At 35.0% G+C, this 26,846-nt stretch overlaps 1 protein-coding gene across 4 annotated transcripts in view; it reads right to left on the bottom strand.

Moving 5' to 3' along the window:
- Window positions 1-14,967: 14,967 nt before the first annotated feature.
- The window catches only part of SMCHD1 (structural maintenance of chromosomes flexible hinge domain containing 1), a 155,612-nt gene continuing 143,733 nt past the window's right edge, over window positions 14,968-26,846 (bottom strand). For 3 of the 4 annotated variants that reach the window (XM_063077157.1, XM_063077159.1, XM_063077160.1), the window contains 3 exons: window positions 22,991-23,149; window positions 22,570-22,684; window positions 14,968-15,971 (listed from right to left, as the gene is read on the bottom strand). In XM_063077157.1, coding sequence (XP_062933227.1) covers window positions 15,911-15,971; window positions 22,570-22,684; window positions 22,991-23,149 — 335 coding nt within the window. In that variant the 3' untranslated portion in view covers window positions 14,968-15,910. Of the gene's footprint in view, window positions 16,061-22,569; window positions 22,685-22,990; window positions 23,150-26,846 lie in introns of all 4 variants that reach the window. The other variant, XM_063077158.1, reaches the window with a different exon arrangement.

The raw sequence follows: 26,846 nt of genomic DNA, 5'->3' as shown, positions 1-26,846 counted from the left end.
TTTAACATCCTAAATTCATAATAATCTAGTTTGAATAGTGTTTGAAATAGAAAAAAACCAAAGTTTTTTTTTTTCTACTCTCACACACTGAACACAGAATACTTCTCTGGTAACCAAAATATATGAGTTACCTCCTCTCCCCCAATACCAGGCAATTCTTTAGCAGAAACCAATTAGATATTCTATAAATCAACTCAATTATGACAGTATCTATGTGGAGTTAGAGTCAGATCCCATAGGTTAAAGGCTTATTCCCACAATATTGCCTCCTCCTTCGGATGCCAATTGCAACTAGTAGGTTGTCACCTATACTTCTGAGCAACTGGTTGTAAATTGGAACTGCTATGACCCCTTCCTCAGGTTTGTTTAATTTGCCAGGATGGCTCACAGAACTCAGGGAAACGGTTACACTTACTGATTTATTATAAAGTGTATTACAAAGGATACGGAAAACAGACAGATGAAGGGGTACATAGGACAAGGCATCTGGGAGGAGGCATGGAGCTTTTATGCCCTTTCCAGGCATGCCACCCCCCAGGCACCTCCATGTGTTCAGAAATCTGAAATTTCTTCAAACACTATTCTTTTGGGTTTTTGCAGAGGCTTCATTAGGCAGGCATGATTGATCACATCAATGGCTTTTGGCAATCAACTCAACCTTCAGTCTCTCTGTCCTCCCCAGAGTTTGGGGGAATGGAGCTAAACGTTCCAACCCTCAAATCACAGGGTTGGTTACCCTAGCAACCATCTCCCCATCCTGAGGCTATGCAAGGGCGCCCAGCCACCTTAGGGTGCATTAGCATTAAAAAAGATACTTATCACTTAAGAAATTTCATAGGTTATAGGAGCTGTATACCAGGAAACAGGAATGAAGAACTATATATTTCTTATTATAAATCACAGTATCACAAATAGATACAAACAACCTCAGTAGCATACAATAATTCTGATCCTCTACAACTCTGTTGTTTTCCCTTCCCTTCTATTGTTGTCACAAGTTACATCTTTATACATGCATGTCCAATAGCATAGATTTATAATTACTCTTAATGCATTTGTCTTTTAGGTCTTGTAAAAAACAAAAATTGCAATTACAAACCAAAAGTACACTGGCTTATATATTTGCCCATACATTCACATTTACTTCAGATCTATATTTCTTTACATGGCTTTAAATGTTTAGTGTTCTTTTATTTCAATCTTAAGGATTCCCTTTACCATTTATTGTAAGGCAAGCCTAGTAGTAAAGAACTCCCTCAGCTTTTGTTTATCTGCACTGTCTTAATTTCTCCGTTTTTTAAAGAAAAGTTTTGCTGAATGTAGAATTCTTAGTTGACTTTTTTTTTCTCTCAGCAGTTTATTTTATTTATTTATTTTGTTTCATTTCTTTTTCTTTTCCTCTCAGCAGTTGAAATGTGCCATACCACTTTCTTCTGGCATCAATGGCTTCTGATGGTAAATCAGCTGTTAATCTTATCGAGGATCACTTTTATATGGCAAGTCACTTCTCTCACGTCTTTCAGGATTCTTTGTCTTTCAACAGTGTAATTATAATGTGTCTTTGTGTGGGTCTATTTAAGTTTATTCTACTTGGAATTTGTTATGCATCTTGGGTTTGTAGACTTGTGTATTTCATCAAATTTGGGAAGTTTTGGCAATTGTTTTTTTAAAACATTCTTCATTTTCTCCCTATCTTCTCAGACTCAATAATTTCAAGTGTTCTATTTTGAAGTTTACTGATTTTTTTTCTTCTGCCTGCTTAAATCTGCTGTTGTACTCCCCTAGTGAATTTTTCATTTCAGTTATTGCACTTTTCACCTCAAAAACTTCTGTTTGGTTCCATTGTGTAAATTCTCTTTATTGATATTCTCATTTTGTTCATACTTTGGTTTTCTGGTTTCCTTTATTCTTTGTCTTTTTTTTTTTTTTTTTAAGCTCTTTGAGCATATTTAATATACTTATTGTAAAGTCTGTGTATATGATCTGGAATTCCTCAGGAACAGTTTCTGCTCATTTATTTTGTCCCTTTGAATAAGCCATAGTTTCCTATTTCTTTGTATGCCTTGTGATTTTTTGTTGTTGTTGTTGTTGTTAAATACTGGACATTTGAATAGCAGAACATGTTAATTCTGGGAATCCTATTCTTTTTTTGCTTCACAAAGTTTGCTCTTTGTGTGTGTGTGTGTGTGTGTGTGTGTGTGTGTGTGTTGTAATTGTTGAAGGCTATAGCAGTCTACTTGCTTAGTGACTTTCACAAAGTATTTTTCCAAAGACTGTATCATTGTTGTATATGGTAACTGAAATATTTTGTTTTTAGCTTCTGTTCAGCTAATGTTTTCACAGAGATTTCCTTGAGCACTGGGAACTAAAACAAAACATCTCCCATTTTTTTTCTGATTTGTTCTGTGTTGGGGCCCTCCTTCAACACTTAGTGAGGCTTGAAATGAGCCTAGGGATTGGCCTGAAGTGAAAGCGTAGGGTCTTCTCAGACCTTTCCTTAGCATTCATCCTACTCTGGGGCACTCATGTGGCTTCCTGAATTCCCACATATTTAGATCCTTTGGTTTTCCAAAGAAACTTTCCCCCGCTTTTCTTCTTTTGCCTCAGGCTGTCTATTGTATGTTTCAATCATAATCTTGCCCCAAAGACTTTGTGGGCTGTGAGTACAGATTTTTTATCTCACGTTTCTGAACAATGCCTGTGACCTTTCAGGTCTGAACTCTGAGTTAGGGAAAGAAGAGATGAGTGCCCTACATTACTCGTTAGGCGTACATAATTTATAAATAAAGTCTATAGTATGCCCTCCAGAACCTGAGACCAGGGTTCCACCAGGCCTCCCTCTCATGACTGCCACCATGCCAGGGAGGGAGTGGGGTAAGGACAAGTAAAAACGCCACAAAGTTTTCCTGCTGCTTTGAAGTCGCCCCTTTCTTGATTCCGTGTTCACTTTGTCGCTGTTAACCTTCAATTGTTTTCTGACAATTTGGTTCTGACAATTTGTCCCTCTTTTTTTTTTTTATATATATTTCTGTGAGAAGATGAGAGCTTGGAGCTCCCTATTCTGTCATTTTGCTGCTGTCACTCCCCTGTAATTTTTGAGAGGCAACATAGTTTAATGGTTAAAAGTACAGATTTAGGATAAAGACTGCCTAGGTTTTATCTCAGCTCTACTAGCTACTAGCTACGTGACCTTGGAAAAGTTAATCTTTTGTCTTATCTTGTTCTGCTATAAAATTAGGATGATAATAGTGCCTGCTTCATCATCTGTAATGTGTATTAAATTAATTAAAATAAATAAAATGCTTAAAACAGTGCCTGTCATAGTAATAACTCTGTATTTGTGAAATACGTTATCTATACATGTACATACCTAGTGTTAGAGGGTGAACAAAACTAAGGCCATCTTGTGCCCCAGCTGCCACGTTCATTCTTATTTAATCTTATTCCACGGTATCACTGACCACTTACAGCTTATTTTTCCTTAGCTGTTTCCTTGAAGTTATTTTTGGTATCAGAGCTTTTGCTATATAAATTTTGCCTAAATCCAGAGAGCTAGAGCTCTTATTCACTATAGATGTTTGATTCTTTGCTGTGTGCAACTTTCCTATATGTAAGTTATCCCTGTAATAAATATCTTTGTTTCCTGTATGGACTTGCCTGCTTCCTTCTTCAGTCTCAAAGTAGCTTCTCAGTTCAGAGGGCATTAAACTTTAACTCTCTCTTTGTACACCTAGTTACTTTTAAATCACCACAGATAGCTTTTAATCCATGGTCATTCAAGTTATCATTCATGCATAGGTAATTCATTATTTTTGTCTGGCTGTTTTCAACAAGTTTTCTGTGTTTTAAGAAATTTGATGATGTTTTTGTATATTCATATCTTTGGGTTTTCTCATTTCTTGAATCTGTAGATTCATGTCCTTTTGCCTGGAACTGGGTGATTATAAGAAAATGAAATTTATTGCTTACAGTTTCAGAGGCTGGGAAGCCCAAAGTCCAGGGAACACATCTGGTGAGGGGCTTCTTTGGTGGTGGCTTTACAGCAATGCAGGAGTCTCACATGGTAGAAAATGGCAGAGCAGAAAGAGAGAGAGACTGTTATGTGCTCTCCTTTTAAAACCCTCAGAACCACCCCTATGACCACCATTAATCTATCAACGTATTACTCAGTGAATGGATCATTCCCTTCACTAGGCATGGTCCTCACAATCCAATCATCTCTTCAAGGCCCCACCTTTCAACTACCACAATAGCATTTCCTACCCTCTTAACCCTGTCACAGGTTTTGGGGGGACATTTAATTCAAGGCAGACCCCTTCACTGTTGATTGACGGTTTAGTTACATAGAGAATTCTTTATTTACAGATACCCTCTCTAAGTAACTTAGGATGGTATTAATTATCTCCAGGCTTTGAGAAGTCTGATGTCAGTCGCTCATTCATCTGTTTTTTTTAATGTACTTTTGTAGCTTTTATTCTTGGCTTCAGTGTAGTGTCTATGTCTAGATATGGGTTTATTTTTATTTTACATTTATTGAGACACCTCTGGAATCTGGAGACTTCTTTTTTTCCACTCTGAAAATTTCTTACTTATGACAGCTTCAAATATACCAGATTACCTATACTAAGCCCTATTAATTTTATATCTGTATTAATCATGCTACTATTATTTCTCTACAATATTTTGAAATAGTTCTCATATTTTTATTCATTTAAAAAATAGCCTTATTGAAATATAATTCATATAGATACAATTGACCTGTTTGAGGCATAAAATTCAATGGTTGTAGTGTATATATATATATATTTTTTGTCTGTTTCGTGACCTGCACTCAGCCAGTGAGTGCACCGGCCATTCCTATATAGGATCTGAACCCGCGGCGGGAGCGTCGCCACGCTCCCAGCGCCGCACTCTCCCGAGTGTGCCACGGGCTCGGCCCTGTAGTATATTTACAAGTACATGCAACCATGAACACAGTCATTTTTGGAATCTTTTCATTGCCTCAAGAAGAAACTCTTTATCCTGTAGCTATCACTACCTATATTAGTTTCCCAGAGTTGCCATAATAAAGTACCAAAACCCATGTGAATTAAAACAACAGAAAATTGTTTCAAAGTTTTAGAGGCAACAAGTCCAAAATCAAGGTGTTAGCAGTGCCATGCTCTGAGAATCTTTCCTTGCCTCTTCCATCTTCTAGTTCCTTGGTTTGTAAAAGCACCACAGTACTCAGAGGGCCATTTTCTTCCTATGTGTCCTTTCGTTATCTTTCCTCTGTCGGTGTCTGTCTCTGTGTCCAAATTTCCCCTTTTTATAAGAAAAGCAGTCATATTGGGTTAGACCCTACCCTAACTTGATTGCCTCCGCAAGACCCTATTTCCAAACAAGGTCCCATTCTGAGGTAGTGGGAGTCAGACTTTCTCATAGCCTATCTTTACGGGGGAACACAATTTAACCTATAAAAATAACTGTATCCTTTGGCTATCACACACTTAACTCTGTCATTCTCCCAACCCTAAGCAACCACTAACCTACTGTCTTGACAGATTTTGCTAATCAAAATTTTCATATGAGGGCTTTATATGTATTTTTTTGTGACTGGCTTCTTTCACCTAGCATAATGTTTTCAAGGTTCATCCATGTTTCTAGCATGTATCAGTACTTCATTTCCTTTTATGGCCAAGTAGTATTCCATTGTATAGCTACAAAAATTTTGTTTATCCATCTGTCCTCTAATGGACACTTGGGTTGTTTCCACCTTTGGACTATTATGAATAATGCTGTTAATAAACATTCATGTACAATTTTCTCCATTGTGGCAGATTGGATCTCCTCCTTCCCCAAACCTCACTGAGGCTTAATCCCCACTGTTAACTGTTGAGGGTGGGAAACCATATTATGGTAATTGAAAGGTGGGGCCTTGAAGAAGTGAGTAGATTGTAGGACCATTCCATAGTGAATGGATTAATAATGGTGGCCAGGGGTGTGGTTCTGAGGGCTTTAAAGGTTAGAGCATGTGAGAAGTTCTCTCTCTCTGGTCTGCCATTTTCTGTCATGTGAGACCCCTGCATTGCCATAAAGCCACCATCAAGGCCCTCACAAAATGTGTTCCCTGGGCTTTGGACTCCTAATCTCCAAAACTGTAATCAATAAATTTCATTTTCTTTATAAATTACCCAGTTCCAGGTATTTTGTTATAAGCAACAGAAGTGGACTAATACATGTGTGGAAAAATGTTTTCATTTCTCTTAAAAATGAACAAATATTTCATTCTCTTCCAGGAATGGAATTGTTGAGTCATATGGTAACTTTGTTTAACCATTTGACAAACTACCAGATTGTTTTCTAAAGTGGGTGCACTACTTTGTATTCCCACCAGCAATGCATGCAGGTACGAATTTCTACACTTTCTCATCAATGCTTTATCCAACTTATCTGACTTTTTGATTATAGTCATTCTAGTGAATGTGAAACGTTATCTCATTAGTTTTGATTAGTATTTCTTGATGACTAATGATGACAAGCATTTTTTCATGTGCTTACTGGATATTTGTATTGTTTATCTTCTTTGGAGACATGTCTATTTATATCCTTTGCTCATTTTTGAATTGAATTTTTGAGTTAAAAGGGTTCTTTATGTATTCTAGATACAATCCCCTTATCAAATATGTGATTTGTAAATATTTTTGGCCATTCTGTTGTTATCTTATTACTTTATGTTCTTTGAAGCAAAAAAGTTTTTAATTTTGATAAATTCTAATTTATTTTTTTCTTTTATTGCTTATGATTTTACTGTCATACCTAAGAATCCTTTGTCTAATCCAAGGTCATGAAGATTTACCCCTGTTTTTTGTTTTGAAAGAGTTTATAGTTTTTGTTCTTACATTTAGGTGTTTGCTCATGATGAGTCAATTTTTGCCCATGATGAGAGGTAAAAATCCAAGTTAATTATTTTACATGTGGCTATCCAGATGTCTCATCACCATTTGCCAAGAAGATTATCCTTTCCCCCGTTGGATAGTCTTGGCACCCTTGTTGAAAAGCAATTGATCATTGATACGTATGTGTATATCTGAACGCTCAATTTTCTTCCATTCAACTATATGCCTATTCTTGTGCCAGTCCCACACTGTTTTGTTTACATCGCTTTCTAGTAAGTTTTAAAACTGAGAAGTGTGAGTTTTCCTACTTTGCTTTTTGCTTTCAGGACTGTTTTGGCTATTCTGTGTCCCTTGCAATTTCATATGAATTGTAAAATCAGCTTGTTAATTTGTACAAAGAAGTCAGATGGACTGTGAGTGGTATTGTATGAGCTCTCCAGATAAGTTTGAAGGGCATTGCCATCTTAACAATATTAAATCTTCCAACATATAAATATGGGATTTTTTTTCATTTATTTAGACCTTTAATGTCTGTCAACAATATTTTAGTTTTCAGAGTATAAGTTTTGCAATTCTTTTGTTAAATGTATTATTTTATCCTTTTTTCTTTTAATTTATCATATACAGTGTAGTTCATTTTCGTGTCCCTTTACCAATTCCTCCTTTTCCTCCCTCCATCTCCCTCCTCCCCCCATCAACATCTGTTCACTTGTCTTAACAAAATCAAGGAATTGTTGTGATTGTTGTGTCTTCTTTCCTCCCGCCCCCATTTTTTTGTATATTTATTTATTTTTATTAGCTCCCACAAATAAGTGAGAACATGTGGTATTTCTCTTTTTGTGCCTGACTTATTTCACTTAATACAATTTTCCCTAAGTCCGTCCATGTTGCTGAGAATGGTACTATTTCATTTTTTTTTTATAGCAGAGTAGGATCCCATTGTGTAGAAATACCACATTTGCCTCATTCACTCATCCGATGATGGGCATTTAGGCTGGTTCCAACTCTTGGCTATTGTAAATAGCACTGCAATAAATATGAGAGTACAGGTATCTCTTTGACATGATGATTTCCATTCCTCTGGGTATATAGGTAGATACTATACCTATATAGAATGGTAGATCAATCTGTAATCGTTTGAGGAACCTCCATACCATTTTCTATAAAGGCTGCACCATTTTGCAGTCCCACCAACAGTGTAGGAGGGTACCTTTTTCTCCACATTCTTGCCAGCATTTGTCGTTCTGTCTTTTGGATATCAGCCATCCTAACTGGAGTGAGATACTATCTCAAAGTGGTTTTGATTCTTTTTGATGCTATTATGAGTGAGATTGTTTTAATTTCATTTCAGATTGTTGACTGCAAGTGTACAGAAATATGATTTTTGTACATTAATCTTGTATTCTGCAAACTCGTATCCTGCAAACTCATTTATTAGTTTTAATAATTTGCAAATTCATTAGGGTTTTCCAAATATAAGATCATGTTATATAAAAACAGAGAAGGCTCCACTTCTTTCCAACCTGAATACCTTTTCTTTTTCTTGCCTAATTGTTCTGGCTAGAACCTACAGTACAATGTTGAATAGAAATGGCAAGAGCGGATATCCTTGTCTTATTCCTTATCTTAGGAGAAAAGCATCCAATGTTTCACCATTAAGTATTAGCTGAGGGTTTTTTGTAGATACACTTTATCAGGTTGACAAGGTGTCATTCTATTATGTTTTATTATGAAAGGGGGTTGGAATTTGTTAAATGCTTTTTCTGCATCTATGGAAATAAGCATATGATCTCCAAAAATTCTAGTCATACGACATATTGGTTTTCAGATATTAACCAAACCTTGCATCCCTGGGGTAAATCCCACTTAGATAGGGTGCATAATTCTTTGTATATGTTGCTGGATTTGTTTTGCTAGTATTTTATTGAGGATTTTTATGTTCATAGTCATAAGAGATACTGGTCTGTAGTTTGGTTACCAAGGTATTACTGGACTCAAATAAGAAGAAAAGTATTCTTTCTTATTTTGGGGAAGAGTTTGTGAAGAATTGGTATTAATTCTTTAAATGTTTAGTAGAATTCACTGATAAAGCTATCTGGGTTGGGTTTTTCTTTGTGAGCAGTTTGTTACTATTATTATTATGACTACTATTTCAATTGCTTCAATTGTCATAAGTCTATTCAGATCATCTCTTTTTGAGTCAGTCAGTAGTTCGTCTTTCTAGGAATTTGCCCATTTCATCTATGTTATCTAATTTTTTCACAAGTAATTATTCATAGTATCCCTTTATAACACATTTTATTTATATAAGTCAGTATTATGTTCCTTTTTCATTTCTAATTTTAGTACATTCTCTTTTCTAGTATATTCTCTTGCTTGGCCAAAGTAGCTAATGGTTTGCCATTTTGTTGATTTTTTCTGAGCCAGCTCTATGCTTTGTTTTCTGTTGTAGTTCTATTCTCTATTTCATTCTATTCGTTTCCACTGTAATGTTTATTATTTTCTTCCTTCTTGCTTTGGTTTTAGTTTTCTCCTCTTTTCCAGTGTCATAAGGTGAAAGATTAAGTCATTGATTAAAATCTTTTTTTGTTTCTTAATGTAGCCATTTGTAACTATAAAATTCTCTCTAAGCACTGCTTTAGTTGCATCTCATATGTTTTAGTATGTTTGTATCTTGGTTTTTACTCATCTCAAAGTATTTTTTGAATTCCTTTTGATTTCTTCTATAGCTCATTGGTTATCTAGAAGTGTGTTGTTTAATTTACACATACTTACGAGTTTCCCAAATTTTTCTGTTACTGATTTCAAATTTCATTGCATTGTAATCAGAGAACCTTTTAAAATTATTTCTATCCTTTTAAATGTTTTGAGGTTTTATGGCCTCACATATGGTTTATCCTGGAGAATGTCCCATGCGTGCTTGAAAAGAACGTATATTGTTGTTATATGGATTACAGAATGTCTATTAAGTCTAGTTGGCTTATAGTGTTGTTCAAGTCTTCTATTTTGTTGTGAATCTTATGTCTATTCTCTCCATTATGGAAAAGGAGTATTGAAGTCTCCAACAATTATGGTTGAATTTCAGTCTCTATTTCTGTCAGTTTTGCTTAATGTATTTTGGTATTCTGTCGTAATGTGCATATCTAACTGTTACATCTTCCTGGTGGGTTGCCCTTCTTATCATTATAAAATGTCCCTATTTATTTCTAACAGCATTTTGTTTTGAAGTTTATTTTGTCTGATATTAGTATAGCTATTTCAGATTTCCTGTGGATGCTGTTTGCATGATGTAGACTTTCCTCCTCCTTTTACTTTTAATCTATTTGTGTCTTTGAACCTAAAGTGTGTCTTCTATAGACAGTCTATAGTTGAATTATTTAAAAATCCAGCCTGGCAACCTCTGCTTTTGATTGGTTTAATGCATTCACACTCAATGTTAATACTGATACAATTATATGTATGCCTGCCATCTTACTTTTTCCATATATTTCATGCTGCTTTTGTTCCTTTACTGCTTTCTTTTGCATTGAATCAGTATTTTCTAATGTACTGTATTAGCCAGCTTGTGATGCTGTAACAAAATCACATAGATTGGGTGGCTTAAACAACAAATTTATTTTCTTACAGTTCTGGAGATTGAAAGTCTGTGATCAGGGTGGTGTCAGAATGGTTGGGTTCTGGTGAGGACTCTCTGTGGCTTGCAGGTGGCTGCCTTCACACTTTGCCCTCCCATGACAATGAGAGAAAGACAGTGGGAGAGAGAAGAGAGGAACAGGAGAGAGAGTGGAAGAGAGTGGGAGGGAGGGGGAGACACAGAAATAACTCTTCCTCTTCTTTAAGACCACAGTCTTATCAAATTGGGGCCTCAGCATTATGACCTTATTTAACCTTAATTATCTCCTAAAGAGCCTATTTCCAGATACAGGTACACTGAAGGTTAGAACTTCAACATACATATTTTGAGGTGACACAATTCAGTCCATAGCATGTAACATTTTAATTTCACTAATAATATTTTCACTATAATTTTTATTTTTTAATGGTTATTTTAGAGCTTACTATATACATTTGGACTTATCAATCAGCTTCAATTTATACTAACTTCATTCCAGTAATATACAGACATGTTTCTGCTATATAGCTCTTACTTCACTTTGCCCTGCTATAACAATATTTGAGACTGGGTAATTTATAATAAACAGAAATGTATTAACTTACAGTTATGAAGGCTTGGAAGTTTGAGATAAAGGTGCCAGCATCTGGCAAGGGCCTTCTTGCTGTGTGATGACTGACAGAAGATATATATATGTATGTATGTATGTATGTATGTGTGTGTGTGTGTTTGTATATATATATATATAAATGCACAAAACATCTATTAATGCTAGAAACCCAGCAATACATTCTTATAGTTATTACATTATCCTCAGTCTTCATATTCTTAGCCCATTACAGCTTTGCTTCTACCCACTTCCTTTTTGATGACTGGCAATATATTGCACATATATTTCTATATAAGCCCAACAACATATTATACACTTATTATCTTATGCAATTGCATCTCAAATCAATTAAGAGGAAAAAGGAGAAAAGATATGCATTAACAGTGTCAATTACATAATTACCCTTAATCATGCTCTTTGTTCACATGGATTTGAGTTACCATCTCAGGCCACTTTGCTCTCAATCTGAAGAATTTCCTTCAGTATTTTTTCTAATTCAAACCTGCTAGTAATGAATTCTCTCAATTTTTGTTTATTAGGACAAGTACTTTTCCTTTATTTTGAATGATAGCTTTGCTGGATATAGGATCCTTGGTTCACAGTGGTTTTTTCCTTTGAACACTTTGAATATGTTATCCCATTGCTACATGGTCTCCATTGTTTCCACTGAGAAGTTAGCTGTTAATCTTATTTGGCTTTGCATTGCCAGGGATGTGTAATTTTACTCTTGCTGCTTTCAAGATTTTCTCCTTGTCTTTGACTTTCAGAATTTAATGTGTCTTTTTGTGGATATCGTTGCAGTTATCCTATTTGGAATTCATTCAGCTTCCTGGATGTGTAGGTTATTATTTTTCAATAAATTTGTGACACTTCATCCATTTTGTCTAAATATTTTTTCTGCTCTCTTATCTCTCCCCCTCCTCCTTCTAGCACTTCCATTTTGCATATGTTGGTGTGCTTAATGGTGTCTCACATTTCTCTGAGGCTCTGTTTTTCTTTACTTTTTTCTGTGTGGTTTATATAATCTCTATCCATGTATCTTCAAGTTCACCAACTGTCTATTCTGCCAGTTCAAATCTATTGTTCAGCCCTCTAGTAAATTTCTTATTTCAGTTCTTGAACTTTTTAACCCCAGAATTTCCATGATTTCTCTTTATCATTGTTACCATTCTTTACTCAAGCTTTTAGTTCTGTGAATATATTTATAATGGGTACTTTAAAGCATTTTTTCTCTTACATCTGACATTTGCTCACTCTCTCAGGCAGTTTCTGCTGCCTGCTTTATTTCTGGTGTATGAATATTTTTCTGTTTCTTTGCATGGGTACTGGTTCACCCCCCGCTGGGGCTTACTACTATTTGCTTATTTGTTTAGTGACTGAATGGATTATTTTAGTAAAGTCTCTCACCCCCTATGGTGTTAAGTTTCTGATGTTCTTCCTCAGGGAGGTGTAGCTTTGGGTGTACTCCAGTTATCCTGGGATGACAATGGTATGGGCAGGGCTCTCTTCTACTTTTTCCCCTGACAAACAGCTGCTAACCTACAATAATTGCAGACTGCTCTATTATTTACACCAATGCCCCACAGCAAAAGCTCTTTTACAAACTAATGAAAATGTGGTTACTTCGATGGCGATGGAAGTTTCTGAAGTCAGTGTTTGATATTTGCTCTGACCCTGAGAGCTCCTCCCAGCTATATTATCCCCCTGACCTCTCCTCTCCCCAAATAAGCCAGCCTGTAGTCTAAGCTGTATCTTCACTAGATCCATGGATATCCTCACAACTCCCTATACCATAACCTCTACTGCTTATGAGAGTGTTCTTGGGCTTAAAGTTCTCTCATGCTCTGTTGAAAACGAAGTCAGTTCCTCTGGGAAAAGATTAGGAGCTATATGTTTTACTTGTTTCTCCCTCCAGACCCTCAAAGGCAAAAATCTCTGGGCCAGGCGTCTAGAGCTGAAGGTGGCGACAATGGCAAGCTTCTGAATAACATCCCTGCTCTAGAAGCTGAGTGCAATGGAGGTGGGCAGTAAGCTGAGGTCCTCTTAGCTCACTTCTCCTAGGGGAAACCACTGCTTCATGAGCCATAGGGCTATAGAAGTCCCAGTATTCTCAGTGCACCATGCCCAATGGAAGTAGAGCTCCATTCTGTGAGTGGGGCTTGGGTGATAGAAGAAATCCCTCACCTCTCAACCATAATGACCCAGGACTTAGCCCCAGCAAAAGGCAGTTGTGGGCAAGATGAGAAACACTGAAGTTCTGCTCCTTCTGGAAAAAAAAGCCCTCTGGCTGGGAGATGGAGGGACAGGGAGCCCACCTAATGTTCTTGGCTATAGCAGTCTGGAGTGAAATCTTTGACTTGCTGAGCTGGGAGGCAGCAATCACAGTCTTGGTTCAAAATATCAGATTCTCAACATTCTTACAAAATTTTTGTAGATTTTTTCTTTTTTTTTGTGGCTGCCTGGTATGGGGATCTAAACCTTTGACTTTGGTGTTATAATACCATGCTCCAACCAAGTGAGCTAACCGGCCAACCAAATTTTCTTGAACAGATGTTTCTTCATTGTCATTTGCCCTTAGGAACATTTCCAGAGGTTTCAAATGATTGATTTTCATATTTTCCACCAGTTTCACAGTATAAAAACGGAACACTCAAATTTACTAAAAAAGTATTATTTGAAAATTCTATACTAAAAATACAAAGTTCATTCCATCTATTTCATAATAATTGTACTAACCAAACCATAGTCAAAAGTACAAGAAATTTAGAAGATGAAACCTTTTTTGGCATAGTATTCAACAATTAGTAAGAACCAGTTTCACTTACTCTTCATTGCTGTATTTGTAGCAAATTATTAGTCTCTAATTTTAAAAATCTTATACCAAAAACTCTATAAAACTTTGAGTAAGTTTAAACCTATTTTTCACTACATATGTGGCCAAATGTACACATGATAATTGATGGGCATAATCTGCAAAAAGGCATGAAAGAAATCAGGAAAAAAATTAGTTTTTAATCATTGTGACAAAGACTACATATCACACAACAGGATGAATAGTTGTGGTGTTAATTTTTTTCTTTTGTGATAAAATTACAGTTCTTTTGTAGTAAAGGTCTAGAATTAAATCTTAGAAAAAAAATTTAATTCTTTTTACGTGTTACATATTAAAGACAAAAAGTGGTCTTTAATGTATGTTCCAATACGGACTTCAATATTTGCTCAAATATAGAAAAGAATTCATAATACCTTAATATGTTGAGAAATATCCTTAGATAAATCCAACTGCAAAAACAAAAACTTACTATAATTACTGGGAACTGTCAAGGTTAATTTTTAAAGGGTGGAAAGACTCCACAAAAACAGATATAAATAATTAAAATCTTATTTTATTGATAGAACATTTCCATTATTATGAAGATGAAGAAAAGTTTATAGATATGGGCTCAGTGCTAAATAATAGTTAATCTGCCATTTTAAGCAATAAAAATTGACGTTTGTTATTGTTTTAAACACATTCCTAATGAAAATTAAGGAATTTTAAAACAGCTTTTCTTATTTGTAAATACTCTCGATGGTTTGGATTTGAAACAGCTCCCTCCTGCTACAATGAATTATAAAAGCAAACTACTTTCACATTTTTAATATGCTTTCAAATGCAAGTTCCTAAAAAGTCATTTTCCCAACCTTTCTTACCTATCATTTTCATATAATCTGATGTCTAAGGACTCCAAATATTGGTAGTACTATGGAAGCCAACCTTTCCTGTAGCTAACTCTATGACTGACATTTTGTTTCTTTCTTCAACAATGCAGTTAAAAGTGAGTTCCAATTATAAAGATAGGATAACATCATAATAGTTCTAACCAAGCTAACTTTTACAAAGCTTTCAATTTTAAAAAAGAAAAACATATATCTATTTAGTAGGGAAGAAACAATCCTGTTTATTAACCTCACTGTATATTCAGAAAGGATTAAAAAACACACATATTTCCTGGGACACAAAAATGTACCAGAAGTATTTCCTTACAAAATACCTTCACAAACCAATATAGTTTTGGGACTTACACAAAGAAATATTCACTAACATACATTAGCTTGAACTAATACACAATTCAAATGTTTTTGCAGCAACTTTCTACTCAGACTCTTAACTGTCAAAGTGTATGTTTTCTTTAACCCTTTAAAAATAGTAATAAAAAATTACAAAATAATGTAAATGTAGAATTAAAGCTGAGACTATATAATCAAGTATTAATAAAGTCAAGCAATAGCTATAAAAATTGCTGCTACATATTTTACATATACTCAGGATAAGCCTTCAGAAATTTGAAATGCTATTGCTATCACAGGTTGACTCATCAATTTAATATTTTTCTATGTATATCTCAACATGCGAATTCTCAGTACCTGTGCTGTTTGTTTTTTTTGTATCCTGAATTCTTCCTTGAGTTTCCTCACATATTTACAATTAAATACCTAGCATCAAGAACCTTCCTTAGACACAAAAGACAAAACATCTTTGTTAAATAAATTCACACAAAAGTAATAAAAAGGTTGTTTTCAAGAAGTAGTTCTAATATATTCATGATAATTACACTGAAAAATAGTGCATATGCTTTTTTTTCAGGATTAATAAATGCTATGTGCCAGTTTTACTGCCATTTTAGCATATTTTCTTCAGATCAACTTGTAAGATAATGACAGCCAAAGATCAGGATGACTGGAATAATTCCAGTAAATCCATACTGTCCAGTGAGATTCATAAAATTGAATGGTTGCTTCCAGTCCCATCTGGATAGATGTGGAAATTCATGCCCAGAAACTTGTGTTGTCCCCAGAAATATTCGTCTGGCAAGTCACTCTCGGTCTTCTGAAACAGAGATGCAGAAGGCAGGGCATAAGTGAGACCAATGGCCTCTTCTTTTTGTAACCTCTCACACATCTGTTTTGGTTATAATCCTGGTCAAGGTGGGGGGAAAAAAAAAACCAGTAAGTTTTATGTACCAAAGATTTCCTTTCCTGAACTCCCTCCTGGAGTTCCCTGGAGACTTAAATATCCATTGAAACTATGCTCTATTAATTATGAGAATTCTTAAACAGATTTAATTAAATTCTTATATATAATCATGTTTTCACATGTAGAAAAAAAGCCTCAAAATGCAGTAGTTAATGTGTATATATTTATATATAATGTGTATATATATAGCATATAGTACATATAGAAGTAATTTGTACCATAGTTATTTGGAATGGTATTATCTCAGATACAAATTCAACAGATTTTTGCTTATTTTTCCCATTTCCTTAAATGAAATTACTATTTTAAGAATTAAGAGGAATTATAGTACTTATTACAGAAAAGTCACAAAATAAAGATAGGAAAAATATTTTAAAATATCCTTAATCCCATTCATGTAGAGGTGAACACAGTGAGATACCTTGGAATATATCTGTATGGATATTTTTAAATTCAGACATATCTAATTATTTTCTAATGACAGCTCCCTGAACTGCCATCTCCTAACAGAAGGAAGATATACATTTTTGATAAAGAGCTAATATGTAATCTTTATGAGTAGAAAATGAATTAGAAAACTGAAGCCCAATTCAAGAAAACAAGTGAGTCCACTGCATAGTATCATATATTGCTAAGCACATTTTGATTCTAAGATCCACATTTTTTCACACTTAACATCTGTGAAGTCCAGATGTACTCTATGTCATAATTTGCAGTGTTTTTTCTCTAAGGTTCCATAAAATAATGGCATTTTTAATAATTTTATGACATCTTAGAGTTGATAAAACATGGTATGTGATTTCTAGTAAGAGGTAATAATAAATATATAAATATTTAATATACATATACAAATGTAAATGAAAACATAAATATATATAGACACACATATTATGTTCCTATTTCCTTTCCTATTTTGTTCCTGATTGCATAGATGAAATATATCAATATTTCAATACTGTTACAATATTTAATTTCAAATGCTCTGACATTTTAAGAGAGGGTGAAAATTGTTAGTTCAAGATTTATGGAGAATAGGGGAAGATTGAGGATGAGAAAATTACTAATTAAACAGTGACCTTAAAAAATTTCCCAAAGATAAGCAGGATACAAAGGGAAAGAAGCCACAGGCTAGAATACACCAAAATTTCAACCTAACACTTCTAACACTGTCACCACAAACCTAAACAAATGATTGTTTACTTCTTGTGTGTGTTTCCTACATGCCAAAAGGTGTACTCACAATATGGTTCTCTTTCTTTGGCTCTTGGAACACATTTAAATCCTTTCCCCTTCCTTTGCTATTCTACAGTTTCACTACAAAGGATCTTGGTACATCTTTTGTCAGGCTTTGTAAAGGGTATTCCATGGATTGGTGCTTTTCATTCATCCCCAGGAAATTATTTTCCACATAATAGTTTTTCTTCTTCATTTTTTTTCTTTCTAGTCTGAATTAGTTTTCCAAATCTTCTTCTATCTCTTCACGTTTTCCTTTCTATTTTTCTGGGGAGTTAACTTGACTTTAGTCCCTTTATTGAACTTTTCCTTTCAGCAACACTATTGCTAATCTGTGTTTACTCATTCTTGTCCTGGCTATTCCTTTCTCCTAGTTAGTAATTAAAATTTTTAAAAAGAGTTTTATTACTGAATCATCTTCCAGGATTGGTTTTGCTATTTATCTTGGATTTTCTCTCTCATGTTGCTAACTCCTCTCATATATGTGAGGATTCTTGGTTGTACAATTACATTTAAGAAAGAGGATTACGTTGCTGGCCTGGATTTCTTCTGGAATTGTAAAAACGTAACTGTTTTCCCATCAAGCTTCTTCTCTGAGTGGGGATTATAATTGGGAAAGGGAAGAGTAGGGCCCACAGACTTTGCCCTAATTGGGTGGGTAGGGAGCCAGTTATCAGGCTGCTGCCAACTTTACCAAATGTCAATAGACCAACATGTAATTAATAAATTTCCACTGTTATCTAATTTTGTGGTGGTAGCTTTTTATGCCTGAAGAAAAGGGAACAAAGTTTTCAAAGTTCAGGGTGAAAATCTGGCATATTCTAGGCTGTGGCTTTTCTCCTTTTCTATCCTGCTCCCGTCCTCTTGTCTCTCATCCCCTCTGTTCAGGGCTGGACTTCTCGCTCCTTTGTTCTGTTTACTGACTCTGAGTCCAAGTCTCTCTGGGGTTCCATCAGGCAAACTGTTTCCCATTATTTGCAGACTATTTCTTAATCCCTCCTCATTACAGATTCTCCTCAATTTATGAGGTTATATATACCCAGATAAACCCAAATGTGAAGGCAGAGTGAGGAGATTTTCTGCAAGGGCTCCAAGTTTCTCTCTACACACTTTTTCTAAGGAAGTTATAAGAGAGAAAGATGCAAAATCCAAGAAATGGTAGATTCAACCCAAGAGAGAAGCCCAGAATGGGCAGACTTGCAGGAAGCTACATAGGTACTAGTCACTGATGCAGAAGAAAGAGGACGTGATAAAGAGACATAGTGAAAGAAAAAAGAAAGGCAATTAGAAATGCCAGAAAAACTAACAACATACAACAAATAGTCTATTAAATAACAACTGGAATAAAATTTAACATAATTTTAAGAATGATAGAATATGAAATATCTACTTGAGCCTGATATTTGGAGCACTGACTGGTGGCCTAAGTAAGGGTCATCAACTTAAAACCATATAGAGAAGGAATGTAATCCTAGCAAACAACTTTGCCTAGTACTAAATAATATTTACACAGCCATAATAACAATATGTTGTTTATGACTTTCTACTTTAGAAAAAAGCATAGAGGTTTTTAGTTGTGGCTACAGGACAGAATATAACTACACAATCATAATAATGTTAAATTCTTAAATAATTTAGAACAATCTGGTTCAAAAGTCATTAGGTGGGCCAGGCACAAGACAGACCTCCACACCAAGAGGTCAGGTGAGCTGTACTGTCTGAAGTTGATAAAACAAGACAGCCATAAGTATACTGTAAAATGGAGGCAACAATAGAATAACTAAAGATTAACAGTTAAAACAAACGTCGCCTCTGGAGAATAGGGTAGAGGTGAAGATGCATATGACACAAGATTTTATCATCATAAGCTCTTTCTATACCTGTGTTGTCCAATATGGTAGCCACTAGCCACGTGTGGCTCCAGAGCACTTGCACTGTAGCTAGTCCTAATTGAGATTTGCTGTCTTCCAAATTTTGAAGAATTTGTATAAAAAAAAAGGAATGTAGAATACCTCATTAATCATTGTTTACATGATGAAATAATATTTTGAATACTGGGTTAAGTGAAATCTACTATTAAAATTAATGTTTCTTTTTACCTTTTTAATATGGCTCGTAGAGAACTTAAAATTATATATGTGGCTCACATGACATAGTACAACATCATAAATCTATATCATTTGATTTATATACATATACAACTTTGACGAAAACGATAGTACTATTATTACTGAAGACAATAAACTAAAAACTAAACTTTAACCCACACTACATCTGAATTGCTACCAAATCTTAATTAACAAGATCTAATTAACGTCTGTAGTAGTGCTGTAGGAACTGCAAGGTCTAGGGCAAAATCTGTGCTAAAACTATGGTGCATTCTCAAAAATATGTACTTTACATCTCTGCCTAGAACCCCTCCTGAGGAATGTCCTCACTGAGAAATTGGTTCCGGTTTCTTAGAAAACTGGAAAGATGCTCCCCACCGCTCATAAAATACTTCTTTTAAAATTATGGCAAACCTACATAAAAGCAGAGGGAATAATATAGCGAACTTCTATTTTGAGATTTAGTTTTGCCAATCATGTTTTAATATCCTCTGCCACTTTTTTTTCCTGGAGTATTTTAGAGTACATCCCAGACAGCATATTATTTACCTGATAAACACCTCAGTTGAATTTCTAACTATACCTTTATTTTAATGTAAATACTATGTGACTATATACAAAATTAACAATTCTGTAATATATCTAATAGCCAGGTGATATTCAAATTTCTCCAATTATCTGAAGGTTGTCATTTTAAAGTTGGTTTATTCAAATCCAAATGAGGTCTATACATTACATTTGATTATGTCTTTTTAATCACTTTTATTCTATGATAGTTCATCCTTTTCCCTCCTCTTCTTTTATGTCATTGATTTATTAGCAAATTAATCATTTGTTCTGTAAAATGCTGATTGTTTCCTGGTAGTATCCTTTAACTTGCTCCTAAATTCCCCATAATTCCTGCAAAATGGTAGTTACATCAAGCCCTTCTCAAATTTGTCAGAGAATTAAGCTCTAATGTCTTAAGGCATCTAATGTATACAATGAATTAACCTCCTTCTTATGCATCCAGAATAGTACTAGCTAGGTACCATCCAAGGGAAAACTTTGAAAATAGTCAAATAATTTTCTGCAGTGCTTAATTCTTCCACAGAACACCCGTTGAGAAAGGCTGCCTAGAAGACTCATTAGATTCAAGTTACTTCCTACTGAGGCACATATAGTAGCAAATGACCTACTAATTTAAGTGTTCCTAAGATTGGTCAGTGAGTTCAGCTGTGTCAATCTCATCCTTGTCCACTTTTTACCTAATCATTTGGGTATCCATTAATTATTATTGTCTGGATCCATTACTTTATTAGGAGTGGCAAAATCATGATGTTTTAATTTTGTAATGCCTCTTGTATTTTATTCTTATATAAGAACTTTCTATGAAGAAGAATGTCTATAAAAAAGAGCTTTCTCCACTACTTGGTAACCTGAAAGGCAGTTCATACAAGAAAGATAGAACACATGTCTCTTCTATATGAATACGTACATTTTCACAGTAATAAGTTGGTGCCCTAGCAAGTGCGGATGATGACCAATAAGGGTTTTTTTGCACCACCTTGAACTCATGATTTTAAAAAATTGTATGTGTTTAAATCCACTGCAAATATTCTTTCTGATGCTAAATCATCCCATCACACTTTCAATGATCAGCTTAATAGTTTGTACACACTGCATGCCCATAAACAAACACACATCATTTACACACACACCTATGTGTAAAACCTCTCTCATACTGATGAAAACTGTATTCTTACGATCTTATTTCAGCAGCTCTCCTCCCTAATTATTTAAAAGCAGCTCATTCCAAGATGCTTTTTCCCCTGCAAGCACTCGAGATAACAATAAACTTAAAATATAAAGAATTTTATTTCACAATTTTTGCAACATCATTAGGAGGCAGGGTTTCATCATCTGGCCTCTGCCTGTATGTCCAACCACATTTTGGCCCTCTCCCTCTTGCCCGTCACGCTTTAGCCACCAGCATCTTTTCAGTTCCTCCAACACACCACACTCGTTATTTTCTCAGAGGTTTCATGCCTATTTTCCCTCCAATTGAAACAAATCCCTGTATAGCTGGCTCCTTCCCATCCTCCGGTTTTCTGCTTCACTGCATCTTTCCTGATAACTGATATTGTTTCTCCATTATTTTCTACCATCTTATCATTTTTCCTTTCCTTATAAGTAGGAAAAAGTTTGTTTACTTTTTAAATTGTCCCTTTTCTGCAAAGGATGATAGAACTCCAATGGGGGCAAGAACCATGTCACTTTTATTTACCCCACAACATACAGCGCAAAGTGAGCGTTCAAATGCATACTGAATAAATCATCTGGCTGGTTAGCTCAGTTGGTTAGAGTATGGTGCTGGATAACACCAAAGTCAAGGGTTCAGATCCCCATACTGGCCAGCCATTCACCCAAAATTTTACTGAATAAATGCTGACTACTATGCACAAGGGTAGGGCATGGAATACCAATTTCAAACACTAGAGTTTCTAAGCAACTCTTCTCACATTGATATGAGAAATTTATTCAGGTAAAGTCTATACTTAAACCTTCTGGAATAATGTACGAGAAACCCTAGTACCATGGTATCTTTCTGTGGGATGGCCTTACTAACTTCTCATCTAAAAAGGACAGTGTTCATCTAAAAAGCCCACTGAGTTAGGCTGCAAATGGCTCTGTTGGTTTTTTGGTGAGCTATCTATATAGTACCTGATTCTCCAAACCAAAAATAAGTATTTTTAAGTAAGTAATATATAAATGGTTTTGCATATTCTATACTTATTAAGTTGCTGATCCTATGAAGCAAAATACAGTATATTTGAAAGTTAAGCCAAATAGAAAAGCAACTTCACTCTTAACACTGACTTTTAACATAACATAAAAATAAACTATTAACATTTCCAAACAATTAGCAAAAATCATTTAGAAAATTGAATCTCCCAAGAGAAACACAACGATTACATCTTGTTTTTATTTTCATCAGTTAGTTTTCTTTGTTTGTTTTTTTAAATACTAATTCTGGCTCAAGGGGGGAATCAGAAATAAACTTGTATTGTTTTAAAAACATTATGACCCAAGATAAACTAATGATAATTCTCAAATCATAACGAACTCACCTGTTTTGTCTTGTAGCTTCTCTTCTCATTCTTTTAGGAGGAACTGGACAATCTGTTACCTCAACCTTTGTTGAATGACGCAATGAGTCATTACACTTACGTGTGGGAGTCATACCTGTACAGACGGAAAATACAGAAAATTAACTTAAAAAAAACTGAAATTATTACATGAAAAAAAGCAAATGTAAATACATCTTAATTTATAGAAAAAGAGTTGTAAATAATACTAAGAATGCCTCTTATTACTCCTGGTGAGAGAACAAGGTTACAATAATTTGTCAGATGACTTGGAACTTAATAAGCATTTCTGTCAATTTAAGATCTGGATCATTTGCATTCTTTCTTCTTATAGTTGGGCTCTCATCATAAATAATTATCTCCATACAGAGAAAGTAGAAGTTAACAAAAAGTACACACTTACCTAGTTTTTGCTCTATTAGTTTCAAATTTTTCTCGTGTTCATCAAGTTCTTGTTTTTTCTTCTTCATATCAGGAGTGTGAAGGTACTCTATTTGACCGTTAAGGTCCTCATTCACACTGCCCAGCTTGTGCACAGCGGTACGATACTGTTGAAGAAGCTCTGTAAAGAAACCAAAGACATTTGATTAAATTACTGATATCATACCAAACCCATGTTTTAGTTAAAAGAATTAGCAACACTGGGTAACATACGAAAACGACTTTTCTTCTGGATAATTCACGCTATTTTATTATTTTTCACTTGTAAATTGACAATTTATAATTGTATAAGTTTATGGGTCACAAAGAGATGTCATAATTTATGAGAACAATGTAAAATAATTCAAGCTAGTTAACATATCCATCACCTTAAATACTTAACATTTTTGTGATGAGAACATTTGAAATTTACTCTCAGAAATTATGAAATGTACAATACTCTATTATTAACTATATTCACCATGCTGCTTAATAGAACTCAAAAAGAAGAAAAATATATATTCCTCCTGAGATTTTACACACTTTGACTTGACTATCATCTTCCCACTCTCCCCACTGTAATCACCATTCTACTCTCTGCTACTACAAGTTCAATTGTTTTAGATTATACATGTAAGTGTGAACATGTGGTATTTGGCTTTCTGTGCCTGACTTATTCCACTTAGCATAATGTTCCCCAGTTCTATCCATTATGTCGCAAATAACAGAATTTCCTTTTTACGGCCGAATAGTATTACATTGTGTCTATATACCACATTTTCTTTATTCATCTGTTGATAAACACTTAGAATGATTTTATAACATGGCTATCGTGACTAGTGCTACAGTGAACACAGTGGTGCAGACATCTCTTCAAGAAACTAATTTCAAATCTTTTGGGTAAATGCCCAGAAGTGTGATTGCTAGATCATATGGTAATTCTTTTTTTTTTTTTTTTGGTGGCTGGCTGGTTTGGGGATCCAAACCCTTGGCCTTGGTGTTGTAACATTGCGCTTTAATCAACTGAACTAACCAGCTAGCCCTTGGTAATTCCATTTTTAGGTTTTTGAGGAACCTTCATACTGTTTTCAATAATGGCCTTACATTCCCAACAACAGTGTACAAGGGTTCCCTTTTCCTCACAACCTCACCAAAATTGTCTTTCCTCTTTTTGATAAAAGCCATTTTGACAGTTGCAAGATGATATCTCACTGGGGTTTTAATTTACATTTTTCCCTAATGATTAGTAATATTGAGCATTTTTTCATACATGTATATTTACTGGCCATTTGTATGTCTTCCTTTGAGAAATGTCTGTTCAGGTTCTTTGTCCATTTTTTAACTGGGTTTCATTTTCTTACTATTGAGTTGTTTGAATTCCTAATACATTTTGAATATTAACCCCTTACTAGATGTATAGTGTGCAAATATTTTTTCCCAATCTATAGGTTGTCTCTGTACAGTGTCATTTGTTTACTTTGCTGTGCAGAAGATTTTTGGTTTTATGTAATTCCACCTGTCTACTTTTGCTTTTGTTGCCTGTGCTTTTGGGGTCAAATCCAAAAATTCACTGTGCAGATCAAGTACTTTTAAAGCCATAAAGAACTAAATGCAAACAAAATAAAAAAACATAGTTTAGACCCCAAGATTGTTAAATTTTAATTTCCCTTGATTGACTGATTGACTTGCTCTACTTTGAGCATCACATATTCCATCAGGTAATGATGTTCAATGCTGTCCCACAGATACGTACAATCATATTTCAATTAAAAAAATGTTTATTTCTGCATCAGAAAAGAGTTTTCTATATAAAAGTACTCTGTCAATTTGATTACTCTGTCAGTCAATGTTAACATCCTGTCTGGCATTCAATCTAAATACACATTGACAAATTTGGGGGCGGGTGGCTAAATGCATTAAATTCGATTGTACTGTTAGAAAATTATTGCTTCCCAAATGAAACTGCTGAGTAATAAGGGGTTTCTAATAAAAACATTTGTAAGTATAACTGTCAGTGTGACAGTACGCTATGGATCAAACATGGCAAAGCTGCAACTTATTAAACATTCTCATTCTTTGAAAAGTAAGAAAAAGAAAGAAATACAATTACTGCTTCCAATAGACGCAGCTATTATTTTCAACACAGAATTCTTTCAAAAACTCTCAGTAAAATACTTATCTCTCAAAAAACTTAACTTTCCTTCAATTTCTTTATCTAAAAATGTATTACATTATTTAGGTATGAGACTATTTCCTGACTGCATGATTTACTATACACTAAATTTAAATACAATAACTATAGTCTAGGGGGGCCAAGAAAGGTTTGTCCAATTTTAAATGATTATATAAATACCTACATAATATCCTTGATTTTGCCTGTTGGCTTACAAAGCGTAAAATATTTACTATCTGGACCTTTAAGACTCTAGTCACATACAAAGATAATCAACACTCATAAAAATGGACATATGAACACTCAAACACTTAAACATATACAGTAGTTTACATATAAAACTGTGGAAAAAATTATTTAAGAGTACAGAGTACATTAGATATAAAAGAGATATTCTATACTTTAAAGGTCAAGAACAGTATTTCAAAAATAAAACTTTCCCATATTCTGGGAATCTACACTTAGAATGAACAAATACACATGCACAAAAACTTTAAATACAAATTCTGTATGTGTAACTATGTGATAACAAGGCTCTTGTGTTCCTTATTTTCTACGACTTACTGGGAACTCTAGGGAAAAAAGTCTCAAGAAAAAAGGCTGGTTTCTAGCTGACAGTAATTCTATTTTCACCTTAAAACTTTCTAAGTACATAAAGAATAACTTATTTTGAGGGCTGGCACGTGGCTCACTTGGGAGAGTGTGGTGCTGATAACACCAAGGCCATGGGTTTGGATCCCTATATAGGGATGGCCAGTTTGCTCACTTGGGAGAGCGTGGTGCTGACAACACCAAATCAAGGGTTAAGATTCCCTTACTGGTCATCTTTTAAAAAAATAAAAATAAAAAAATAAATAACTTATTTTGTATGTGAATGAGTTACAAAATTACATTCAAACCAGAACATCAGTGATGTTGCCCTTGAACAAAAGACAATACACAAAAATTCAGGTCACTAAATGCTGAAATTTTATTTCTTAAAATAAGAAATTAGGACTTCTGGTCAAGATGACAGAATACATGGTACCCAGTGTCACCCTCTCCCACAATCAATCAATTTACAACTATTGAAAAGCAACGATGGCCAAGCTAGGGCTTCTAGAGCTCAGGGGAAGAGCAGGAGAGACCTACATAGTTCATGAAGGCAGGAGAAGTCAGGATGAGAGAAAGAAAGGACCACTCTGACTGTTTTAACCCCTAGCCACTTCAAAGTTGGCCCTGCAAAGCACACAGAGCAAGAGGTGGCAAACACTGCAGCTGTGCCATTGGTATGAAGTTGCCTGGAGGCAGAAGGGGAGAAGAGGGCTTCCCCAGGCCAGCAAGACCACTAAGAGGGTTCCTGTGGACCCACATAGGAGCAAGGGGTCACAGATAACTGAAAAAAGGAGACACTCAGTGGCCGGTGAGTCATCGCAAGGGATCAGCACACGGACCATCCCATGGGAAGTGTTTGGAGTGTGGGCAGTGGGGGAGACAGGCCTACCAGGGGAATGCTGGGGTACAGCATGGACAGCTGATCTGCCCTTCAATCAGCACAGGACCACTCAGCAAAGACTAGTCAGGAATACAGAACTGGAGGGGGTGCGGTTTGCTGAAAAGACTCAGGCCCAGACCAGAGTTTCCACACAACCCAGGTATATCAGAGCACATAAGACCCGGAAGTGCT

This window comes from Cynocephalus volans, chromosome 13, assembly GCF_027409185.1.
Source record: "Cynocephalus volans isolate mCynVol1 chromosome 13, mCynVol1.pri, whole genome shotgun sequence".
Classification (NCBI taxonomy): domain Eukaryota; kingdom Metazoa; phylum Chordata; class Mammalia; order Dermoptera; family Cynocephalidae; genus Cynocephalus; species Cynocephalus volans.
This window is presented reverse-complemented; position numbering and strand designations above follow the sequence as displayed.